Source organism: Ammospiza caudacuta, chromosome 4 (genome assembly GCF_027887145.1).
Source record: "Ammospiza caudacuta isolate bAmmCau1 chromosome 4, bAmmCau1.pri, whole genome shotgun sequence".
NCBI lineage: Eukaryota > Metazoa > Chordata > Aves > Passeriformes > Passerellidae > Ammospiza > Ammospiza caudacuta.
In genome coordinates, this window is record NC_080596.1 from 1,463,324 (window position 1) to 1,484,715 (window position 21,392).

Genomic DNA, 21,392 nt, shown 5'->3' on the forward strand with positions numbered 1-21,392 from the left:
GCCTGTGACATCAAATTGTTTTATCTAATGCTAAACTGGGAGATTTCAATCACAGTGAGGCAAAAACATATGGGATAAAAAACTTCTCGCACAGTAGAGAAGCCATTAACACTGCAGGGCCTGTATTTCCCAGGCATTGGCTCTGAAGAGAGACACAAAGAGTCCATCTTTCCTCTTTCCCATCTTCATCCATAAATGGAACTTGTCATAGACTGCTATGAAATATTCTTACTTGTCCTAAATGTTTGCCTGTCTTCTCCTAGTACTCAACTGATAGAAAACTATTTACAGAGAGCAAAAATAAGTACACAGGCTAAAATTTTCTAAATAAACACATCTGTTATTCTAAATACAAGTATGAAAAATTGTGCTTCTTTAGGCAAATGAGCTCCTTAAGTTTGTCTGATAAATCTACACTTACACACTTCAGTGAGCAATCCAATTTCTAAAGCACCTTGTACTCATACTGGTGTCCTGACAAAATTTTAGTTTAGATAATTACACCGCCTAGGTAAATCTCTTAGCAGTATCGCATGCTGCCATAAACCACTGTGTAGCAAAGAAGAAAACTGTTCAATTGCCACTGCTTCTTAAGCACAGAATTAATGGTTTATCACTGATCAATGAAACATTTAAGTCATACCGGCCAGATTTTCTAGTCTACTATATCCAATTTAGACTGTAAATTTCACATTACAAAGAAACAAACAAACAAAAAAAAAAACCAAAACAACTGTCAACCCACAGGAAACTGCACTGGATGTGGTATCTCTCAGTTGAAACAAATAGGACAAGTTTCATGGCACTGCACATTCATGGCACTGCCAGAGGCACCAATCTCCAAACTTCTTGTTGCTACAGTTCTCATAGGGGTGACTGTTCACATGTCTCTGAAGACAACACAAAAATATTCTTCAGCTTCTTCAAAGTCTGACAGTCAGGCTTATCCTGTTCTGAGGAGGTTTCAGATGATCCAAAGAAGCATCTGTCAAATACCACTGTGTACTGTCATCAGGGATTTGGCTGAAAATTTCTGGCATGGGAAGGTAACCAACAGCTGGAGGGGCTGGTGTGGAAATGGATGCTGTAGTTATCTGTTAAACCCACATGTGACAAGAAAGCCTCATATTTCAGCTAGTGATTGATTCCTAAGGGCAGGGGTGTTCAATAAATAGGATTCGACCAGAGAAAGATATAATAGGAATTTCCTTCAATAGTATCTGCCAAGAGATCTTAAAATGACAGCACAAGGAAACATCGTCCCTGTGAAACATGACCTTGAACAGAAACGTGACAGCTCTGGCCCTGTGGAGTACAAGCATCCAGAAGAGAGTGGGATATTGTGGCCTAGATATTTCTATGTTAGCTGGACATACACTTCATCATTTTTGTTCCTACAATTCTCTTTGTCATTAGTTTGGTGACTAAATAGCTGACTTGGATCACTGGCTGTTTGCATAGACTTGGAGCCATGTCACAGAAAAATGTGTGAAAATCATAGAAATGAAGGTAAAGAATTTGAAAAATAAGCATGAATTCCTGCTAAATCCCTGCAAAAGATTTTCTTCCTCTTCTTTACCTCTTGAGCAAACAATCACAAGCAGGTCTCTCCCATGGTGTTTCTTAAAAAGAACAAGGAAAGGGTTTCTCTGTTGAAGACATGTCTTGAATAAGACTACCCAGACAAGAATATCACAGTGAAACCCTTCCAAATGTGACAATTGTCAAAATCAGGTTGAAATCAATGAACCATTACAGAGCTTGACCTCAAAAACACATTTACATTACATGCTGATTGCAGATGGCATAAAATTAATTTTCCTCACAGTCGCTGGTCGGCGGCTGTATTTTGGATTTGTGCTGGAAACAGTGCTGACAACACGGGGATGTTTTTGTTGGTGCTGAGGAGGGTTTACACAGCATTGGTGTTTTCCTGCTTCTTAAACTGCCCTGACAGTGAGGAGGCTGGTGCTGAACAGGAAGCTGGGAGAAGATACAGCTGAAAACAACTAAGCAATGGGATATGCTATACCATATGGCATCAGAGTCACAACAAAACTGAAGGAAGAGGTGACAACAGGAGTCAGGATGGCATTTGTCTTCTCAAGTAACCGTTATGCACAATGGAGCCCAGCTTTCCTGGAGAAGGCTGAACACCTGCCTGCCAGGGGAAAAGGCAAATTGATTCTGTGGGTTTTTGCTTGCATGTGGGGCTTTTGCTTTACCTATTAAACTGTCTTTACCTCAACCCACAAGTTTTCTCACTTTTACCCTTTGGATATTCTCCTCCATCCCACTGAGACGGGAGTGGGAGCACAGTCGTGTGGTGCTTACTTGCCTGCCAAAGTTAAAACATGACACACTGGAATTCTCACAACAAAGGTTCCGCGGTTGCCATCTCCTAATGAAGCCTTTTCACATTTAAAAAAAACATTAAAAGAATGGGACTGCTTTCAGTCAGCACAATTTGGTCTTTTGACCATGAGGAACATTTACAATACAGGCAGAATTTTTAGTTTGGGATTCCTGAGGTGCATTGCATTTAACTTGTTGATCTTTGAATTAATTTTTTCCAGACTAATTTAAAGTAGCCAAGATGTCTGCTCCTGGCCCAAATCCATCAAAGCAGTACACACACAGTTTTGCAGCAGTCAATTGCTATAAATGTGTGCATCAGCATATTGATAAACAAAGACCATAAGTTACCTGTCTGAGCATTAAAAACAAGAGAAAAGCTGAATTGTTCTTTCTTCTTTGTGTGAACAGACACCTGCCTACACACACAGCACACACAGTGCAGTCTGGCTCCTGACCAGGACCACCTATAGTTCCCCTGCAATCCTTCACAGCCAGACACAAGAGAAATTGCCTACAAAAGGAGATGAGGAAGTTTAAGAAAGAACTGAGCATCTCATCCCAGTGGGAGGACAAAACATAGCTTGGGTATCCCCCTTCATAACTGAGCAATTTTGCACCCCATTGCTTCAATACAGCCATGGAATCCCCGTCACAGCAGCCTTTCTACAAGTCCAAGAGTCGGCACGCACTGAGGTTTCTTGATCTTATGTTTCGATTTGGATTAAGCAAAAATGACTATACACAATAAATCAGCTGAAATGCATTAAAAATGCTGAGTTAAATAGAAAGAAAATTAAATATCCAAACCAGTCTATTTTATCCTGTAAGATACACTCTATTTAGTAACACTCCTGAAAATTGATAGGTATTAAATTAACCACAGGAGGGCTCCCTCTGGTATACTGAATACAATAGAAGCACACTGTTTTAAGACACAATACTATTTTTGGCAGTAAAGTAACAAAGGTTTTAGAACTCAAATTATATTTTCCTCAATACGCTCCAATATATACAAGGGAATGAAATGATACATGAACAATTTAGGTAAAAGAACTGAATTACATAAGTGTTAATTGTGTGACTTAAAACACCTAAAGGGCAAACTCAGGTTGCCAATGCTCTGCAGTTTAAGGCACTAAACTCTGTTTTGTCACACCAGGTACAAGGACTCTTGGAGCTGGCACACCAGCACAGCAATCAGCAGAGCAATTAACAGGACCATTAATAAATTTAAAAAAAAATAAGAGTGTTGAACACAACAGGTCCAGCTGCTGCTCTGAGGAGAGAAACAATGACTTGCTTGGAGCAGCACATGAATAGAACCTGACCAGAGAAACTGAGGCTTCATATTATCAGTATTTTTATGTTCTGACAGGTATTCTCCCAAAATAGTAGAAATAAACATCAGCAGCAGTCAAGCAGCTACTTTTATAGGCTTGAGCCTGTTTGTCACTCTATTTACTCCTCTGCTAAAGAGAAACAAAACTCTCCTGCCTCATAAGTTTGTGGTGAAAGCAAAGGTAAATAATTGAGACAGTGGAACTAAATACAGAAGTAACTCACGGTGCCCTAAGAGTGTAATAATAGAAAATAGGTGTATATTTATGTCCTTACCAAACCACATTTTGTACAAGATTTTGCAGCTGTTGAGATCAACCAGAAAAGCAAGGGAAAAAAATCTGTGGGGAGGGTTGGGGGGAGAAAGAAACTTGTGCTCTCAAGATGCTGCTTTTATGCACCAGAAACAGAATTCACCAACCCAAGCTTTGTACTTTGCTGGCATCAATAGTGAGTTGACAGGGTTAACTGTCCTGGAAAATTTATGATTATCAAAACCTGTGTGCTAAACAGGAGGAAACACTGCATTCTGGGGTAAATTTAAATTTTCACTTCTTTCACAGACTTCAGAAACTAATGGCTGTTTGCAAGACAGAACTCAGGCCGAAGTTGCTTTTTGGATTCAGAAGACAAAGTCACTTCTTTCATAACCATCGAGCTTAGTAAGTCAATTTTGTGCCTGTTTGCCAACTACAATAGAGGCCTAGGATTTGTAAGGACTAAGTTCTCCTTATCCTAAGGAGTTCATTTAAATCCATACCTCACTATCCCATGAGAAAAGTATAATATTGGAGCTAAGCAGCACAGGCTCCACAGGACAATGGAAAGAGAGCTCCATGACTATCCCATGGAATAATGTTCCCCTCCTCACAGAACGGCTTTTGCTCTTTGTTCTGGACACCATGCATGCACGAAAACAAGAAAATACAGAGCATATGTGAAACAAAGCCAGAAATCTACCTTCTTTCCTTACTTTACACATCATAAAGCATTTCAGTAAGACACCTGTAAGTACTACAGAGCACCTTACTAAGAGATGCTGCTGTTCAATTCAGTTATAAGCGAGGAGGTCTGACACCAGGAAGCAGGGATGTGACAAATGAAAAAAAATAGAAAATTAAGTCGAAATATACCAGGGGTCACTTCACTAGACTGCCCTCCTTTCAGTCATCACCCACACTGGCCTCCCATACAGAGGGGACAGAAAGAAACATGCATCACAATACCTACATAACAGACACTGGAAAACTGCTGCAAGAAATTTGGTACTTTTACACAAAGTTATGCTTCGTATACTGACAATGTATGAATAGACAAGGCTAAAGCCTTACTGTAGCCCAACAAAGTAGCACTAACTTTAGATGGGATGAGACAACCAGGATTACATCCTACCGCTTGCATTAAATTGCTGCTTTTCCTCCATAGGAAACAAAACTGAAGTTAAAAGTTTTACCAGTATAACTTGGTATCCATACACCTGGTCTAGGAATTTTATCAAAAGATCAGACAAGATACTTACATCACATACATAATATCCCAATGACAAAGCAAAAACAAACAAACTCCTCCCCCCCCCCCCCCCCAAGTTTAACTGCAAAAACTGTAATCAAACCTCAAGGACACCATAATGTCTTAAGGAATTTCTAAGACTTCTTTTTAAAAAAGGCAATAGAAATACCCTATTCTATTTCCCTTATTCCCACAGTATAGCAAGGAAGGCAGTCTTAGAAAGATTAAACTAGAAATAAACTATATTTTTTTCCCTTGAGTCTACCATTCATGTCAATCTGTATTTTATGGAAATCATGTTGCACCACATAACTCAGAACCTTTAAATGTACATTTATCCTTGAAGCTCCACTTTAAATAATACGATAAACCAGAATTAAATAACAATAACCAAAATACAAAAATCAAGCCTATCAAGTTCTCAAGTGAAAACATGACAGCTTTAAAAAGTTTCTATGAAACAAAGGTTTATAGAGATTAATTATGTATATAGAATTAATATAAAGCTCAATTTTGTAATGATCAAAATCATTAATGTTGTCTGAAATCACAGCTGTATCATCTTCTCATTTTTCAATTTCTCCTAAAGAAGAGCTCTTCTACTCAGAAACAGAATTTGCAGAACAACAACAACAAAAAATCTTATGTAACTTATTGCAGCACTATTTTCACGAAAAAAAGTCAACTTAGTTTGCTGGAATTCTTAGTTTAGACTTTCTAGAGAGCTGTAAAGAACACAAGTGCCTCTTCTAAGCTTGGGAAATGACACAGTCCCCAGGGGACACTGTTCTACCATTGACAGAAACAGACTATTTTTGCCTTGTGGACTGCTTTTGAACAGCTTCTCTGCTGGCTGCTGTCAGGATACCAATACCTGCTCCATCAGGCTGCCATCCCTCCCTCGCTGTGGCGCTACGGCAAGCAGCTGAGGTGATGGGAGAGGCTGACAGAGCCCTCATTCACAGGGAAGGCTGGGGATGTTTGTTTCAGCAATGAATGGGAAAGCTTAATTTATAAGTAGTCAAAACATCATTTCACCACGCCATCTCCTCAAAACCACCTGATGATCTCTAACATGAACTTAATTGTTCTCAAAACAAGATGGCACATTTATAATCACTACTGTCAAGGTCAGAATACCAACTAGACACTCAATTTACTCACGAAGGCAAAACCAGTTCAGCCTGTAACTAAATTGTGAAGTCACAGACAGCTCTGCCTCTCTCCCATGGTCAGGAAACACCAAAACAGTCCAACTGCACATCACTAGCATGATGTGCTGACTCTACACACATACCTTTGTAACTTAACACGATCTTAGAATATATAAGAAAAGTCTGCTGCAGTTTCAGTAGGACTGACCTCTAAACTTGTGTTAAGTCACACAAAGTACCAAGAAATTGAATACCTCAAGGGCAAAGAATAACTGCTCTGAGTGTTTAAATTCTTTCACCTGCTACTAACTTAATAGGGAAAAAAGTTACATTTCTACTAGGATACTATTTCTAATGCAGTCTTTCATTTCGAGGGGTAGTTGCAAAGATGTCTTAAGACTTTCTTTATATTTCAGGGAGTTGAACTCAAACTTGTATTTCAATCCCTGTTGCTTGTAAGTATTTTGGGTTATAATGTGCACATCAAAAGACATAAGGAACCTAATTACATTACTTGTCTGTACCTCAACCTTCCACCCTCACTGGGTAATGACATTGCCAACATGATTTCAATACTTACCGTGATAACAGAATTACATTTGAGTCAGCTGTAAGGTTCAAAGTTTCACTGCTCATTTTTATTGTTTTTCCATTAAACAGTCCCATTACTGTTCAATTAGTATTCAGACTGGGGAAAAGGGAAGGGAGGGGGGGAAAAGGGGAGGAGAAAAAAGGAAGACAGCAAAAAGACCTTTTCAGAAAACTTAGAATGAAAAATTTTTTGGGGGTCTCATTAGAAAGCCTCACTAGTCCTTGACATATGCTTAGCATCTATGTCTTACACCACTTTATCCAGATCTTATTTTTTTTTAATAAAAAAGCTCCCTTTCAGTGTTATCAAATCATGTTCTACTTGGAGAGCACTCTTGAACATTAGAAATTTCTTCAAGGCATGTGTGTTCTAAAGAGCCATGCAGCACACATGGAAACCATTTCTTGCATTGAATACCTTAGATTTCCTAAGTCACAAAGTAAATTAGAGGCTGCAAAGACTGCAGAGTGCACCTTGTACACTAATGACAGACACTTATGATCATGCATAATTTTCTTTCAGCAGAAATTACTTCCAACTAAATTTTAGCACCCGACACCTATTGCATTTTAAAACCCACAGAAACATAAAGTAAGCTTCAAATTAAGAAGCTATCCTTAACTTCCTTCTCTAGTAACATTCAGCATATTTCACTAACCAAAGTTACAACGCTTTGGAGGACTAACTTCTGTAATGGATACCCTTATTAACAAAGAATCAAATATGTTATTGCTCTATTGAAGCCATTGACCACACATGGGTGATGAACCTTGAAATGAAGGCTACTAATACACTAAAATGATATATGATGCCATCTAATACACTCTAATGTGAAGGCTATATAAGTGGTAAACAAGCTAAAGCATTATACTACCCCATAATTTCTTACCAATGATCTATGTAACGTTCATGTTATATTTCAATTACACTGACAATTACAGTGTAGGAGCATTGTACCGTTGAACAGAACAAACACAAGCTTTGGTAAATTACAGGCAGGGTTATGAAGAAGTGCATTACAACTTAAAACTAAACTTCACTTAATGCAGGTCATGCTGTGATTTACGAGCCATACATAAACCCATCAAGCTGAAGAATAACTCGAGCAAAAAATAGCTTATGTCAACTGGTCTTATTAATAACAGTGATCGAGAAAACTGTAAACTGAAAATATTTGGAAGTTCTTTGTGACATCAGTCTGACAAGCAGTTAAAAACAGCGTTGCAGCATCAGGTCACAATAGTAATATTCAGAAGAGAAAAAAAATTCTGCCAATCCCTTCTGTCGAATTTACAACAGAAGAGGAAACAAAAAATCTCGGTGGTAAGACATCTACATGGACCTCATCAATTTCAGTGGACCTATAGCCACACGCCAGTTCGAGAAGTATTGCAGAGAGGCAGGCAAACAAAAAGTTGCACTAAAACCTCCACTTCTTGCAATGAAAATTAGAGCCCAGCAACACAGTCAGCTCACCAACGCACAAAATCCCACGTCCTCCTAATTTCAGAGGCAGCCTCCGTGCGGCTCACCCCTCGCCCTTGCCGGGGAAGGCAGGCTCAGATGCTCTCACAACTTTCTCTCGGGCGCGGCGCTCGGACGGGCACACACGTGCTGCCGCTGCCGCTGCCGCCCCGGGCCGCAGCCGGGCCCCGCAGGGGCGAGACCGGGGCCGTGCCCGAGGGCGGCTGCGCCCTGCCCTGCCCTGCCCCGGGGCTGCGCTCCGGGCGGCGCCGCACCTACCTGCGGCTCGGCGGCTTCGGGCGGCTTCACCAGGTGCTTCTCCTTGTACAGAGACCAGAGGCCGATGTCAGGCAGGAAAATCAGAGCCGCGGTGAAGAGCAGCGTCATTTGCAGAAACCTCTTCTGTTTCCTCTTCATGGCCAAAGCCGGGCTGCTCTGCTGGCGGCGGCGGAGTCAGCTCCCCCAGCACCGCGGGGCCAGGCTCGTCCCTGCCCGCAGTCCCTCGGAGGGGCCCGGCGCCGCGCAGAAACTTCGCCCGCCTCACGCCTGCCCACCCGGAGCCCGGGCGGGGCCGCCCCCCGCAGCGGCGGCGGCGGGGCCGAACCTGGCGGCCGCTCCCCCCGCCCCGGCGCGGCGCTGCGCGGCGGCGGAGCCGCTCTTGGGGGAGCGCATGGATCCACCTGCAAACAGAGCGGCAAACAGCCCGCCACGCAGTGGGACAGGGACAATAAATAAATAAATATACATATATATTAAAAAAAAAAAAAAAAAGAAAAAAAAAGGGAGGGAAAAGCCTCACAACCCGACTCCAGTAAACAGCGTGGGACGGAGAGCTCCCCCTCCTCCCGGCCGCGCAGAGCCCCCGCCGCTGGCCGCGCCCGCCCGCCTCACGTCCCCCTGCCTGCCCCAGCCTGGGCGGGGGGGCGCGGCATCATGAGCTCATCACGCGCAATTTGCTAAGCAAGACTTCGAAAAAAAAAACAAAAACAAAAAAAGCCACAACCCAAAAAACGGGAGAAGAGGGCTGGCGCCGGCACAGCGCGCCCCTCCGCGCCGGGGGCCGGGAGGGAGGGGCGGCCCGCGCCCCCCCCACCACGTGCGCGGGCCGGGCCGGGCACGGGCGGTGCCGAGCCCGCCCCGCCGCGCCCCCTCATCCCGGCCGGCCCGGGAGCGCCTCCCGCCGCTTCCGCGCCCTTCTCCCGCCGGGCGAGGCGGGGAGCGACAGCCCCGTGCGGGGCCCGCGGGCCGGAGCCGGGCGGTGCTGCTGCCGCTGCTCGTTCTGCCGCCGCCGCGCATCGGGGACGGGGCTGGCAATTCCCGTTCCGGTCCGTCCTCCTCGGCGCTACGTGAAATGCGGGGGGAACCGCGCGGAGAGCCCGCGGGCGGCTCCCTGCCGGGCTGCCGGGGCGCTCACCTGCCCGGGGCTCCCCCCGCAGCGCCGCCTTTCCGGAGCCCGCCCGGCCTCCAGCCTTCCCCGAACCGCGGGGAGCTGAGGTCATCCCCCCCTTCGGTAGCAGCGCCGAGGGAAGATGTTCAAAGCGATGTCGATTTGTACCCAGCGTGTTGCAGTCGGACCCGTTTGGGCTTCTGGTCTGAGCTCACCTTTTCTCTACGTAGTGTAATTACCTTGTCTTCCCAAACTAACTCCTCTCAGCAAAACAGGAGGACGCTCGGGTTAAGCTTACTAGGACCTACTGCCCTTTCAGCTTTGTCAGATCAAACAGTGGGAAAATGTGTATCAGACTCATAATGATAACATGTCCAGAGCCAATATTGAAAAATAAAGCTACATCTAACTTCCGTTCTTTCTGCCCTGCATGTAGAAAGCTGTCACTTCAGCTACAGTCCCTGTTCCTATTGGTGGCTAAAATATTTCTCATTGTCTAGGTCTTAATCCTGCAGTCAGAATTTTCTTTCTGTAACCACAGTACATAGCTGTGAATGGTGAGAAGTAGTCCTGTCCTTTTCCATGGATGAGATCAGTCTTGTCCATCCACAGAACCGTCTTGATGGGCATTTCCTACATATGCATAAAATAGTGAAAGAGGCAGTAGAAAGGTTATTTTTAGAAGAGTAGCTGGAGATAAGGGAAAGCTTGAAGGCAGAACAGGAAAACTCTGAATGATGAAGGTGGAATGGGAGGAAACAGCATAATGCTCTTTACGTAACAAAAAGCAGGGTTGGAAGGAGCCTTCCAAGGTCAGCTCCTCCGTGGCTCTGCCCCAAGGCACAATCAACTACATGTATGTGTCATTCTCGACAAGTGTTGTCTAACCCATCCTGAAGTCCTCCAGCGACAGCACCACTCCAGCCTCCTCAGGCAACCTGTTTTGGCTTGCCATTGCAAACTGTTCCTTACTGCACAACCTGAACCTCCCTTGCTGTGATTTCAGAGTATTACATGGCCACCAAAGGGAGAGCAAGCAGAGTATTCCCCTCAGTCTTTACACAGGTGAAGCCCACTTCCAGGAACTGTCCTTTAGGCCCTCCAGGACATCTCCAGAGCTGATGTGTCCTCCTGCTTTCATCAGGACTGTCTTCAACTGATTTGTATCTCATTTGCAGTCCAAAGTTGCAGCTAATAAGCTACTTGGGATCTTGCAATTGTTTATAAGAAAAGATGGATAATCATGCAGGTGTCACAGTCTGTACTCCTTTTCCTGCTTCCATATGGAATGCAAGCTTTGGTTTTAACAGCAGTATCACTCAGTGATAAAATTTAAGCTCTGGTCAGTTCTGTTTCCCTCAAGATCACCTAATCCATTGTTCATATTTCTATGGTTGAATATTTCTCTATTTTTACTGTCTCTGTTGAATATAAATTTTTTTTCCAAAATATTAATCCAGTATGTCAAAAACACTTTGATTTTTAGCCTATCTTCCACTGTCATACACAAATACAATAAATTTGTTCAATTCTGCAATCCAGACTGTTAGCAAGAACTTTAGTTAGTTCCACACAGAACTCTGTGAAATGTGTGTTCCTACATTTAAGACAATGCCATTGATACTTTACTCTCTCTGTAGTTTCCAGGCAATTTTAAATACCTAAGTAAACTAATCTTGCTTTGAAGATTGTCATGTGCAAGACTTGGTCTATTGTCTTGGTGATAAGGGACGTATATCACTGGTACCTTTTCACCTCTGCCAGGCTATAAGGAGGTCATAAAAGATCACAAAAGGCCATGCAAGAATTTACACTTTTTTTATTGTTGCAACTAACCAAGAAGTTATTCAGTTCAAATGAATTTTTAAAATTTCGTTTTATATTCAAGAGATTAATCCATCCAAAGATTAAAGTACTCAGAAAACCAAAGGGCATTTATCTTGTCAGAAATTCCACTTATTTTTGTAGTTCATCATCCAGAGTTGGGAAATTTACCAAGCATATTGGAAATTTTGATTCAGCTGCCTTTTTGTCTGAAGACATTCAGCCCTGATGTTCTTCCACTCAGTGCAAAAAGCATAATAGCTAAAACCATCCTAAGTATAGAAATGATTGCTATGAGATCATATAATAATTGTGTAGAAAAAGTAGGACTACTGGCAGGGAAGATTTAGGAGATGTTGCATCTGGAATTCCACAGCTTGCCAGTTATATCTGCCTCTGGAGGCTGGAGTGAATGCAGACATTGACTCTCAAGAGATGATATTCAATTTAATTTCCTGAATCCTGAGAACGATTTTGTATTAAGGGTCATAGGCCACAAATGGCAAATGCATGTCTGCTTTGTAAAGAATTAAAGGCATATTTTTCAGCAAATATTTTTTTCACATAATCTTAAGCCACCTAGCCCTATTAGGCAGTGCTGAATTTTTAAAGCATTAAGCTAGTTTAAAGGAAGGAAGGAAGGGAAAAGAAACCATCACTGTTGTGTGAGTTAAAAGCTGCAAATAAAGACATGCAGCAGTAACTTATGCTTGCCCCAGAAGAGAAGAACTTGCAGTGGAGCTGCAGAATAGACAATTTCTTCAGTGGTAATTTATTCAAATCTTCAGGTATTTGATGTTTGAAATCTCTAGCCATAAATGACAAATAATGAAAGAGCAGCATCCTGAAATCATTCACATGTTGGCACCACACTTTAGTGTACTGGGGATGTACTTCCATTTCCACTCTTCATGTTCTCTAAAGACAAAACTTCCACTAAGATTTCTGAAATGACCTAGGACAGAAAAGAAGAGTGTAAAACACCCTAGCAGGGATAAGAACTGCAAAGCAAGATGAACATGAGAAACTGTTTAGATGTGCATTTCAAACCAAGAAGCTGAAGTCCTCCAAGGTAAATTTTCTGAGATTAAGACTTTATGTATAGAATTACTCAAAAGGGACCTCAGGTCATGGCTAATCAATTCTCCTCATGCAGGAAATCCACTATTCAGTGCATTTATTGCAGAAGAGAAACTCTGCCCTCACATGAAAGACAAAGTACTCACCTTCACATTCAGTGTTACAAACATCAGAGGTTGATGTGCTCTAAGGAGAGGATGAATCTAGTAAAATGATGATTAACCATCTGTAATATTACTGTGTAAAAGACTGCATAAAGGTAATGCAATGGGAGTTTTCTTTGATTATAGTATTTACCTGTGGGTAACGCAGGATGTAAAATGACCTGGTCTGCTCCCATGATTTTTTTTATGTGCTTAGTGGGGGAAAGCATCGCAAACCACTCTCAAAGGCAAGAATTAGTGCAAAAAGATCTGTTCTTTTGCTAGCACAACCATGATCTGAAACAGAGTTGCAAACAATTGGTTATTCTGGTATTTAGGGGACTGACATGCTTTACCACACCTGGTTTTTATCCTCAGACATCCAAGGGTCTCTCAGAGAATCTCACATCCTCTGTCACCTGTCTTCTTTTCACTCAAACCTCAAGAGAAGGGCATGATGCTGCTAGCATAGTAGAAATGGAAATTAGATGTGAAACAAATAGTACTTTTTTGCAAAAGTTCAAAATTCAAGATCCTCCAAACTCCCACAGAGAACCTTTATTTTCAATACCTTCTGCAGAGAAACATTTCAACATGTTCGCCTCAAAATATAAAATGCTTTTTTATATATAGACTCTGGCTATAAATAACAATACATAAAACACTTTTTTATGGACTAAGTAATTTTGTCCTCTTCTGTCTCTGGTTTTGTCATCAAGTTTCAAAATCATCATCACATATTTGTACTGCTGCTGTGGGAATATGTCTCGTAAACTTAATTTGTTGGGGTTTTCTTGGAATCAAACTCCTGTTCTCAAAGCTAAATGAGCAATTTAGCTGAAAAGGAAAGATAGGAGGCCACCTATGCATATAGGAAATCAAGAAATTCAGTTCCAAGAGCAAACTCAAGATAAGTTCATTTTATCAAGGTTTTTGAAATTTGGCTTCTGTTTTTGACGTTACTAGGTTTGTCAATATTCCACAGATCCAGCAAATTTACTTGAGAAATATACTAAAAACATTTATTAAAATTGAAACATTTGTAAATCTGAAGACCTCTTCTGTTAGCTAGTGGAAATTTTCTAGCCATAGTACTCTTAAAGGCCCATTACCTTAAAAAAAGGTTTTATAAAAATAAAAATCCCTAAATCATATGAAAATATTATTGGGGAAGTTTTGTTTCCCCCCACCCGCAAACCTTTGGCATTTAGAAAACAGCATCACTCCCATTCCAGAATTACACAGTTTGATTACAGTTTAGAAGAAAAACTCCAGAAAAGCCACATAAAACTTGAATAAGTAATGACAACACCATGAATTATTTCCACTTTTCACAACTTTGTTCTGTTTGACTAGCTGGATGATGGTTGATTGCTTCTTCATTGTTGCTGTGCCACCATAAACTCAAGAAAGCAAACAAAAATGCTGATGGATCAGACTTTTGCCAGTTACCTCACAAGCTGCAGATTCACTACTGCACAAAAGAAATCACTGAAATGTAAGGGTAATCAGAAAAGTTTATTTTGAGAGACAAAATCAGTACAATGTCAAATATTTCTAAATAGCTCAGTAATCATAAAACACTGATGTCAGGAAAAATAGTTGCTCATTCTTCCTTTCACACAAATCCCCAGTAATTTGGGCCTAAATATGGTACAGGAACATGGCATTTGCAGAAATTTGGATGAAAAAAGTTATCTTCTTTTAGATCATCTTTTTCAACAAACAGAAGCATTAGCTTTGCAAGAACAGAAAAAAATTCAGCTCAGTGATAGTTAGGAAAAGCATTTTGCTCTTCTAAAGATCAGCCCTCCTTTTCAGTCTTCTCGCTGTTCCATTTCAGAAATCTTGCTATACATTTTCCAAGTATCTAGTAAGACCTCACATCAACACTACTGTTTTCACATGCAAGAGTCTCCTTTGTCTGATAATGCACAGAGCCTTCACACTTTCATCACACAACCCGATTCAGGTTGGATCTAAAATAACGCCTCATTACTGGAAATAAAACAGTACATTCTGCAAAGCTTCCTTAACAAGATTGAAAGTCTCGTCTCACCAAACTCGTAAAATGTGCAGAATATATCAAAAGGTAGCAGATGTCACCTTAAGTTCCGATTTTTCACTAGAGGCATCGCCAGCAAACTTCAGAGATGTCTACAGCGATAAACAGGAGAGCAGAATGGGCTAGAGGGAGCTCCACACTTGTTAGTTGCTCATTTGCCTTCTGTTTTGTTTTGGGCTGATGCTGGGCTGGAATGAGCCTTGGTCTTGCACTGGGAATCATTTATTTCAGTTAAAAATTTAAAAGGATGAATGGGTGGGATGACACCAGGTTGTTCAGACCTCTGTCCTCCTCATTCATTCCCAGTTTGCTGAGTAACACATACCCCAAACCCTTGTCGTGTTCCAGCCATTCCCCAGGGTACACTGCGTGTCTCTACGGTCTGAAAAGAAATCCCTTTAGTGGCTTGCACAGACACTTCATGTCACCTCAAACACCATGATGGGCTGCATCTTTTTCTCTCCATGTTGTGTCAGAGCTCGGGGCTGAACCTGAGAAGTTGGCACACTAAAATGTTGGTTTGCTGCTTAGAGTTCAAAATGGCATGTACTATTTCCCTTGCTTACCAATGGTTGCCAATTTCTGTGGCAACCTAGGACAATGAATGCTGTATAAATACCTTTTGCATTTGTAGATGAAGACATTGTCAAAGAGAATTTAAATGAAGATCATAATGCTGACAGCTCCAGTTCCATCACTGCAAATTTCTGGTATACATGTATATGAAAACATGAAGCAAATAAGAAGCAGCGCATTTCTATACCATTAGTTCATTGAATTCCATTGTGTACTGTAGAAAGGCATAATGGATGCCACAGAAAGCAAGATGATGGTCTGGTATTTTGGGTGCAACCCAGCAATTACATAACCTGTGTTCTAATGACTGTATACTGCTCCATCATTAAAAAGAAAATTTCATTTTAGTTAAAATTATAATCACTAAATCCAGTGACTTCTGATGAGCTGTGTGAATGTGATTTGCAATATTGATTCTACCACATTCAAGTAAGAAAATAAATTCTAAAAGAAACAACGCTGAAGATAAGTATATTAGAAAATATTTTTGTGAGGGATATTAGTAAGATTTTTCTGCTTTTTTATGATCAACATCTTTGACATTTTTCATGCAAATGCTGAAGAGCAGAGATAAGCCAAGGTAGAACATAAAGAACTAGAATGCCACTCAGAAAAAATGCTTACTAGTGTCTTTATTTACCAATAGCTGTTGTCAGGTTGCTCTACAGTCTTACTAACCATATATTTTGTATTTCCCATGGAAGTTGTTATTCGTATTTCAAAATAGCCTTCATAAGTACTAGAAGACTTTTTCAGATATTGCTATTCAGAGATCACAAGCTGTCTTTTCAGTCTCAGATTCCATTCAGGCTCATAGGGTATTCCAGTGTAGTAGGACTCAGAATATATTAAAGGCTCAAACAGAAGACATACAGACATCACTGGATATTATGAAGGAAATAAAGGGAGAACTAACCAAAGAGTTTCATCAAAAGCTGATAGAAATTTTTTAACTGAAATGTTTAATTTCAATGAGTTTCATATTATCAGAAAGTGACACAATAAAGTACTAATGACTATCAGATGTAGAAAATGTTACATATGCCTAAGAGGTCCTAAATTTAAAGAAACTAAGTGTGGGGGTAATTTTTTGTGGGGGGAGTGTTGTCCTCATAATCTGAATAAAAGACTAGCTGATAACTTTCAGGAAATGGAGGGCAAAGAAAATTTTTGACTCCAAAAGATCAGAAGCAGCACCAGCTGCTGAAGCTGCAGAAACTTTACTTGAGAGATGATAGGGCTTAGACAATGCTGAAACATGCATGGGGAAAGCCAATAACATCCTCTGCTGCTGCAGTGTGAATCAATTGTTGATTCAAGCATCTTGTCCTGTCCTATCACTTTTGAGTTAGAACTCTTGAACACATTCATATAGCTTGAGGTTTTTACTAAAAATGACAAGAAGTTTTACTACAGCAATCAGGAGTAAATGAGAGGTGAATCAGGCTAAAGGTAAAAACCAGTAGTTGTTTGTGTGGCTTGGCAAACTTATATTTTTTTAAAGCTAACGTTCTGAAAAAGAAACATTTTTCCATTATATTGTCCAGTCCTAATAAGTGTAATTCACAAAGCTCCCCACCTCATTATTTAGAGGAAACATTTTTTTATAACTAGGATGCTGAGGACCCTCCAAACCTTGGGGAGCTAATTTTTGTCCTTTAGTACAATATCGAGATGATCATTGAATGTTCAAGGATAAAAAATAGCTAAGAATAGAGCCAAATGGATTTTCAAAAAACATTCATCCTGAAGTTAATGATAAATTTAAGAATAGCTAATATTAAGAGCTCTTTATAAAGTGATTAATGAAGTCTGTCAAGTAGTAAATCCCAAAATCTCTAGAACTTTTTCCAAGTATATACATCTACACTTCCATATACAGTAGAGGAGAAAGAAAAAGAAAGTAGGAAGAAGATTTCTGATGTAATTATAGACTCTACTCAATGGGAAAAAAATTCTGAGTTTGAGTTGATGTAGCAATCCTAGCAAATGGATGGGTTAAAAAACAAAACATCAGAAACCCCACCCTAACCAAACTGGGGAAAAAAATGTTAAAAGATGAACATTGTAAAGGAACTTTCAAAATTTGAAACAACTAAAAACCTTAGACTTTTTTAAACAAAGTTCAAAAAATGTACTCCGTTTCAACATTAAGTACTCCATCCATTTCAATGTACGTGAGCGCTTTTGCTCAGCCCAAATTAATTTTCTTTTTCAGTTTTTCCTTTCAGCCGTCATTCTGCTTCTCCTGCCTACCTGTGCTTCCACACACATGTGCTTAGTTAAGGAGTTTTCACTTATGTCCTTCCCATGCTTTAAATGACCTTGCACTGGGGACCTTGGCACATGTACCTGTGTAATATTGGAGTGTATTGCCCCGATTCATGTTTTTGACCTGAAGATTATATATAATAAAACATACCATACTAAGAAACATGAAGAGTCACTACAGTTTGAACACCTCAGCAATAGGTAGGACTTTTGCAGCTTCTTACAAAATCTTCTAACTCATCTGCTCAAGGTTTCACACTTGATTTAAATACCTTCCAGCTTTTGGGAAGCCACTAAAGCAGCTTGCATTATGGTATTACACCTAATATAAATGTTTCAAGCTTTTTAAGACCATTCAGCATCTAAGGCTAAGGCTGATGACAGCATCAGCCTATATATCCCTTGAAGAATTTAAAAAAAGACTGGATGTGGCACTTGCTGCCATGATCTAGCTGAACAGTTAGAACATCGGCTGGACTAGATGATCTTATAGGTCTCTTCCAGTCTTGAAAATTCTGTGATTCTGTGATTCTGTGATATGTAGGAGTTAATATGACAAATCAGGCTACTTCACAATGAAAGGCCTCTCTTCAGATGATGTTTATGTATAAGAACAAGTAAAATTATCACTTCTTCTCTCTTTCAGGGCTCATACTATGGCACTCTGCTAGCAGAGAACTTTCTTGCCAAGAAAGCAGGCCCCATCTGTCATTCACTCTTCTTGTTTCTCAGCAGAGTTAAAAAGCCTGACAGTTTCCATGAATAACAATGACACATACTCTTCTCTCTAGCAGAGAGGAACAAATTTTATTGATGAAAACAGGGTGGCAGGGGGGAAATCCCTCAGTGTTTGAAGAGTTCTCTGAGCACTGCTGGTGTCTGTTTTTGAGTGGAGATGTATCTGCCACTGTGTGTGTCAATGACCCTGCTTGCTGCTGTTACCAGGTGATTGCTGACCTAGGCCACTGCAACTGAGGACCTGTTTCACACCAGTCTGTTTGGTAACCAACACCCCATGCTTTCACAAGAAAGGTTCTTCTGCATCTGGGCTCCAACAGTTTTTAATGCACAGCTCTTGGCCATGCAGCTGCAGCTGCACTTAAAAAGTTACCTAAGCACAGTTTTTGAACACCTTGAAAAGTACCCAAAAATCATAGCAGAGAGGTATGTTTTGGGGGAGATGCTCACAGACAGCATGTACAGAAAGGGCTTTTGCTGCTATCAGTGATTTTCTTGGTAATTTTAACAAGCATAATTGCATAAATATATTATAAAGGCACATCTATACTACCTAATTTTCAGAAAGACTACACCTACCTGTCTGATAATAGGGTTTTTTTGTCCGTGCTGAAGACAGTGCGAAAAAAATTCCAAGAAAGAAAAGCTTTCCCCAAGCTTGCCTGGCTTTTGTTCTTAATAATGCAACACTATGTCAGTCATTGGTCAGTCTGGTGTTGGCCAATAGTTTATTAAACTCACCCATATCCTGTATGAAATGTTGTAATGAAAGAAAAGAGGAACCAATGTGCATACAGGCCTCGATTTAGATGCACTTTTTATTATTGGCATGAGTTATTTGGCATTTTGTTTTTCCTTCATCTCTATTCTTGAACTTCTGACTGTATTCTGCCAAGTTAACTGGGAAATATATATCTTTAGGGGGTATGCACTGTTTCAGATTATTATTTAGATATAAATTTCTTTTCTTTTTTCATAAATCTGTCTTCAGTTTGTGAAATTCAACTCCTGTAGAGGCTGATCAAACACCAGTCTTTGGTAAAAGTGCTGCTGAATATCATCTTAAATCTTGGCACAAAAAGAGGTATATGCAAATGGCATTTTGAGAGCCATCACCAATAAAGGAGAAGCTGAGGAATGTAGGAAAATACAAAATACCTTAAGGACTAAAATACTAAAAGTGACACTGAATTGAGTATATTTTGGGACAATATCATGTATAAAATGCCCAGAAAAAAATAATGAAAATTTGGAATGAAATTTTGGCTAGTAGACTAAAATTTCATCAAGAATTAGAGGAAAGTAACTTAATTTTTTAAAAACTTGCTGCATATGTTTGACTAATGCTACTCCTACCTCTGTCTGAAATTCTCCAAATTCTGTATTGCCCTTCCAGTCACGAGCCAGGAGCACTTTCTTGCCTAGTTTTCTAATTATTCTTTTAAGAACTAATATTTCTAAACTGGATCCTTTTGAAAATACTTACAATTGAAGGTTCTGATTGCTTAGTCCCTTTGACAAATAAGCTGCTAAATGCAAAGAAAGGAAAGGAGGCATAACACAGAAAGTAATATTTTTTCTGTTCAACAGAAACTGCTATTGAAACCAAGGGTCAAAGTGCCTTTTCAGGGAAGCAATAATGCTGCTTCTCCTATTGAGTCACTCACTATGTACTGAGTCCCACAAGATTACTATTTCATCTCTAGCTGGTTCAGATCAAAGATCCAGAATCAGAACACAAAATAGCTCTTTAGATGTTTGTTTGCTTATTTCTGACGTAAGAAATCTGCGTACAAAGCCAGAGAAGTTTCAGTCAGTGTCACTGAAGAAGGACATTCTTGATAAATTGAAAACTGCCAAAGTTCCTCAGTGTATATAATGATAAATTCACACATGAAAATTCTACTTTTGGTGGGAATTTGCATCATAAAGTTCCCACTCTAACAAGGTCTCATATACTGTGTTTTTCATGGCTGGAATGTCAGGTATTTTGCATGGCCAAAGCTCCCCTGAAGTTCATCAAAACATTAATTAAAGTAGCTCTCAGAAAATTCTCTCTCAGAAAGCCTACTTTAGAAAGAGAGTGCCTGAAGTAAGGTGGAGCTAGACTTTACACACTTTTATTTTATTTATATGGCATAGTCACAAAATGCTTGAAATTCTGAAGAATTGAACTTCACAAAGTGACTCCTACAAGAGTTGCCAATATTTTGGAGCAGAATCTGTTTTGAAATATGATCTATCACTGGCAGGCTTGGTTAGAAATACTCCTTGGTTGCTACACACCCAAATATGTATCAGGGGAACAACGGATGAATCCTTGCCATACACATAAAGCATGTCCTAAAACTCCTGTTGCAGCTGCCTGTGTCTAAAACACAGTGAGCCCAGCAATGTTAAAACTGTGTTATGTCCTCATTTGAGGGAATACTAGGAGATGAGTAATATGTGTCATGCCAGTATGTGCAATCATTTTGTTGTATTTCAAACTGCATTAAAGGTTATTTTTAAAGGTATTTTCGTAAAGGCATGGGAGGAAGGAGCCCCTTTGTGGAAAACAGCAATAGAGTTTAATAGCTGAGGCTAGTGTGGAAATGACACAGTATGAAACATGAAATGAATGGTATAACAGATTTAAAGATGGAATCAAGCACAAAAAGCTTCACAAAAGCAGACTACAAATCTGCAGTTTTGATATACATCCTGAGACAGTTCAGTAAGAAAACATTTTTTATGACTAACAAAGTTCATAAACATAGGAAAGTGATGATGAGGTTAAAAAAATCTTAGAAAGTTAGAGTTGTTTGGTGAAGAGGAATGCACTATTCCTTCTTCACTGATATGTAAAAGATTTTTTTTTGGTCAAGCTTGTATTTCTAAATAATGTCTCAAA

The 21,392-nt window shown here is 40.2% G+C and overlaps 1 protein-coding gene across 1 annotated transcript in view; it reads right to left on the bottom strand.

The window, feature by feature from the left end:
• GALNTL6 (polypeptide N-acetylgalactosaminyltransferase like 6) overlaps positions 1–8,900 on the bottom strand; it is a 418,612-nt gene extending 409,712 nt beyond the window's left edge. The window contains exon 1 of the mRNA XM_058803958.1: positions 8,695–8,900. Coding sequence (XP_058659941.1) covers positions 8,695–8,832 — 138 coding nt within the window. The 5' untranslated portion in view covers positions 8,833–8,900. The remainder of the gene's footprint in view (positions 1–8,694) is intronic.
• Positions 8,901–21,392: the final 12,492 nt, after the last annotated feature.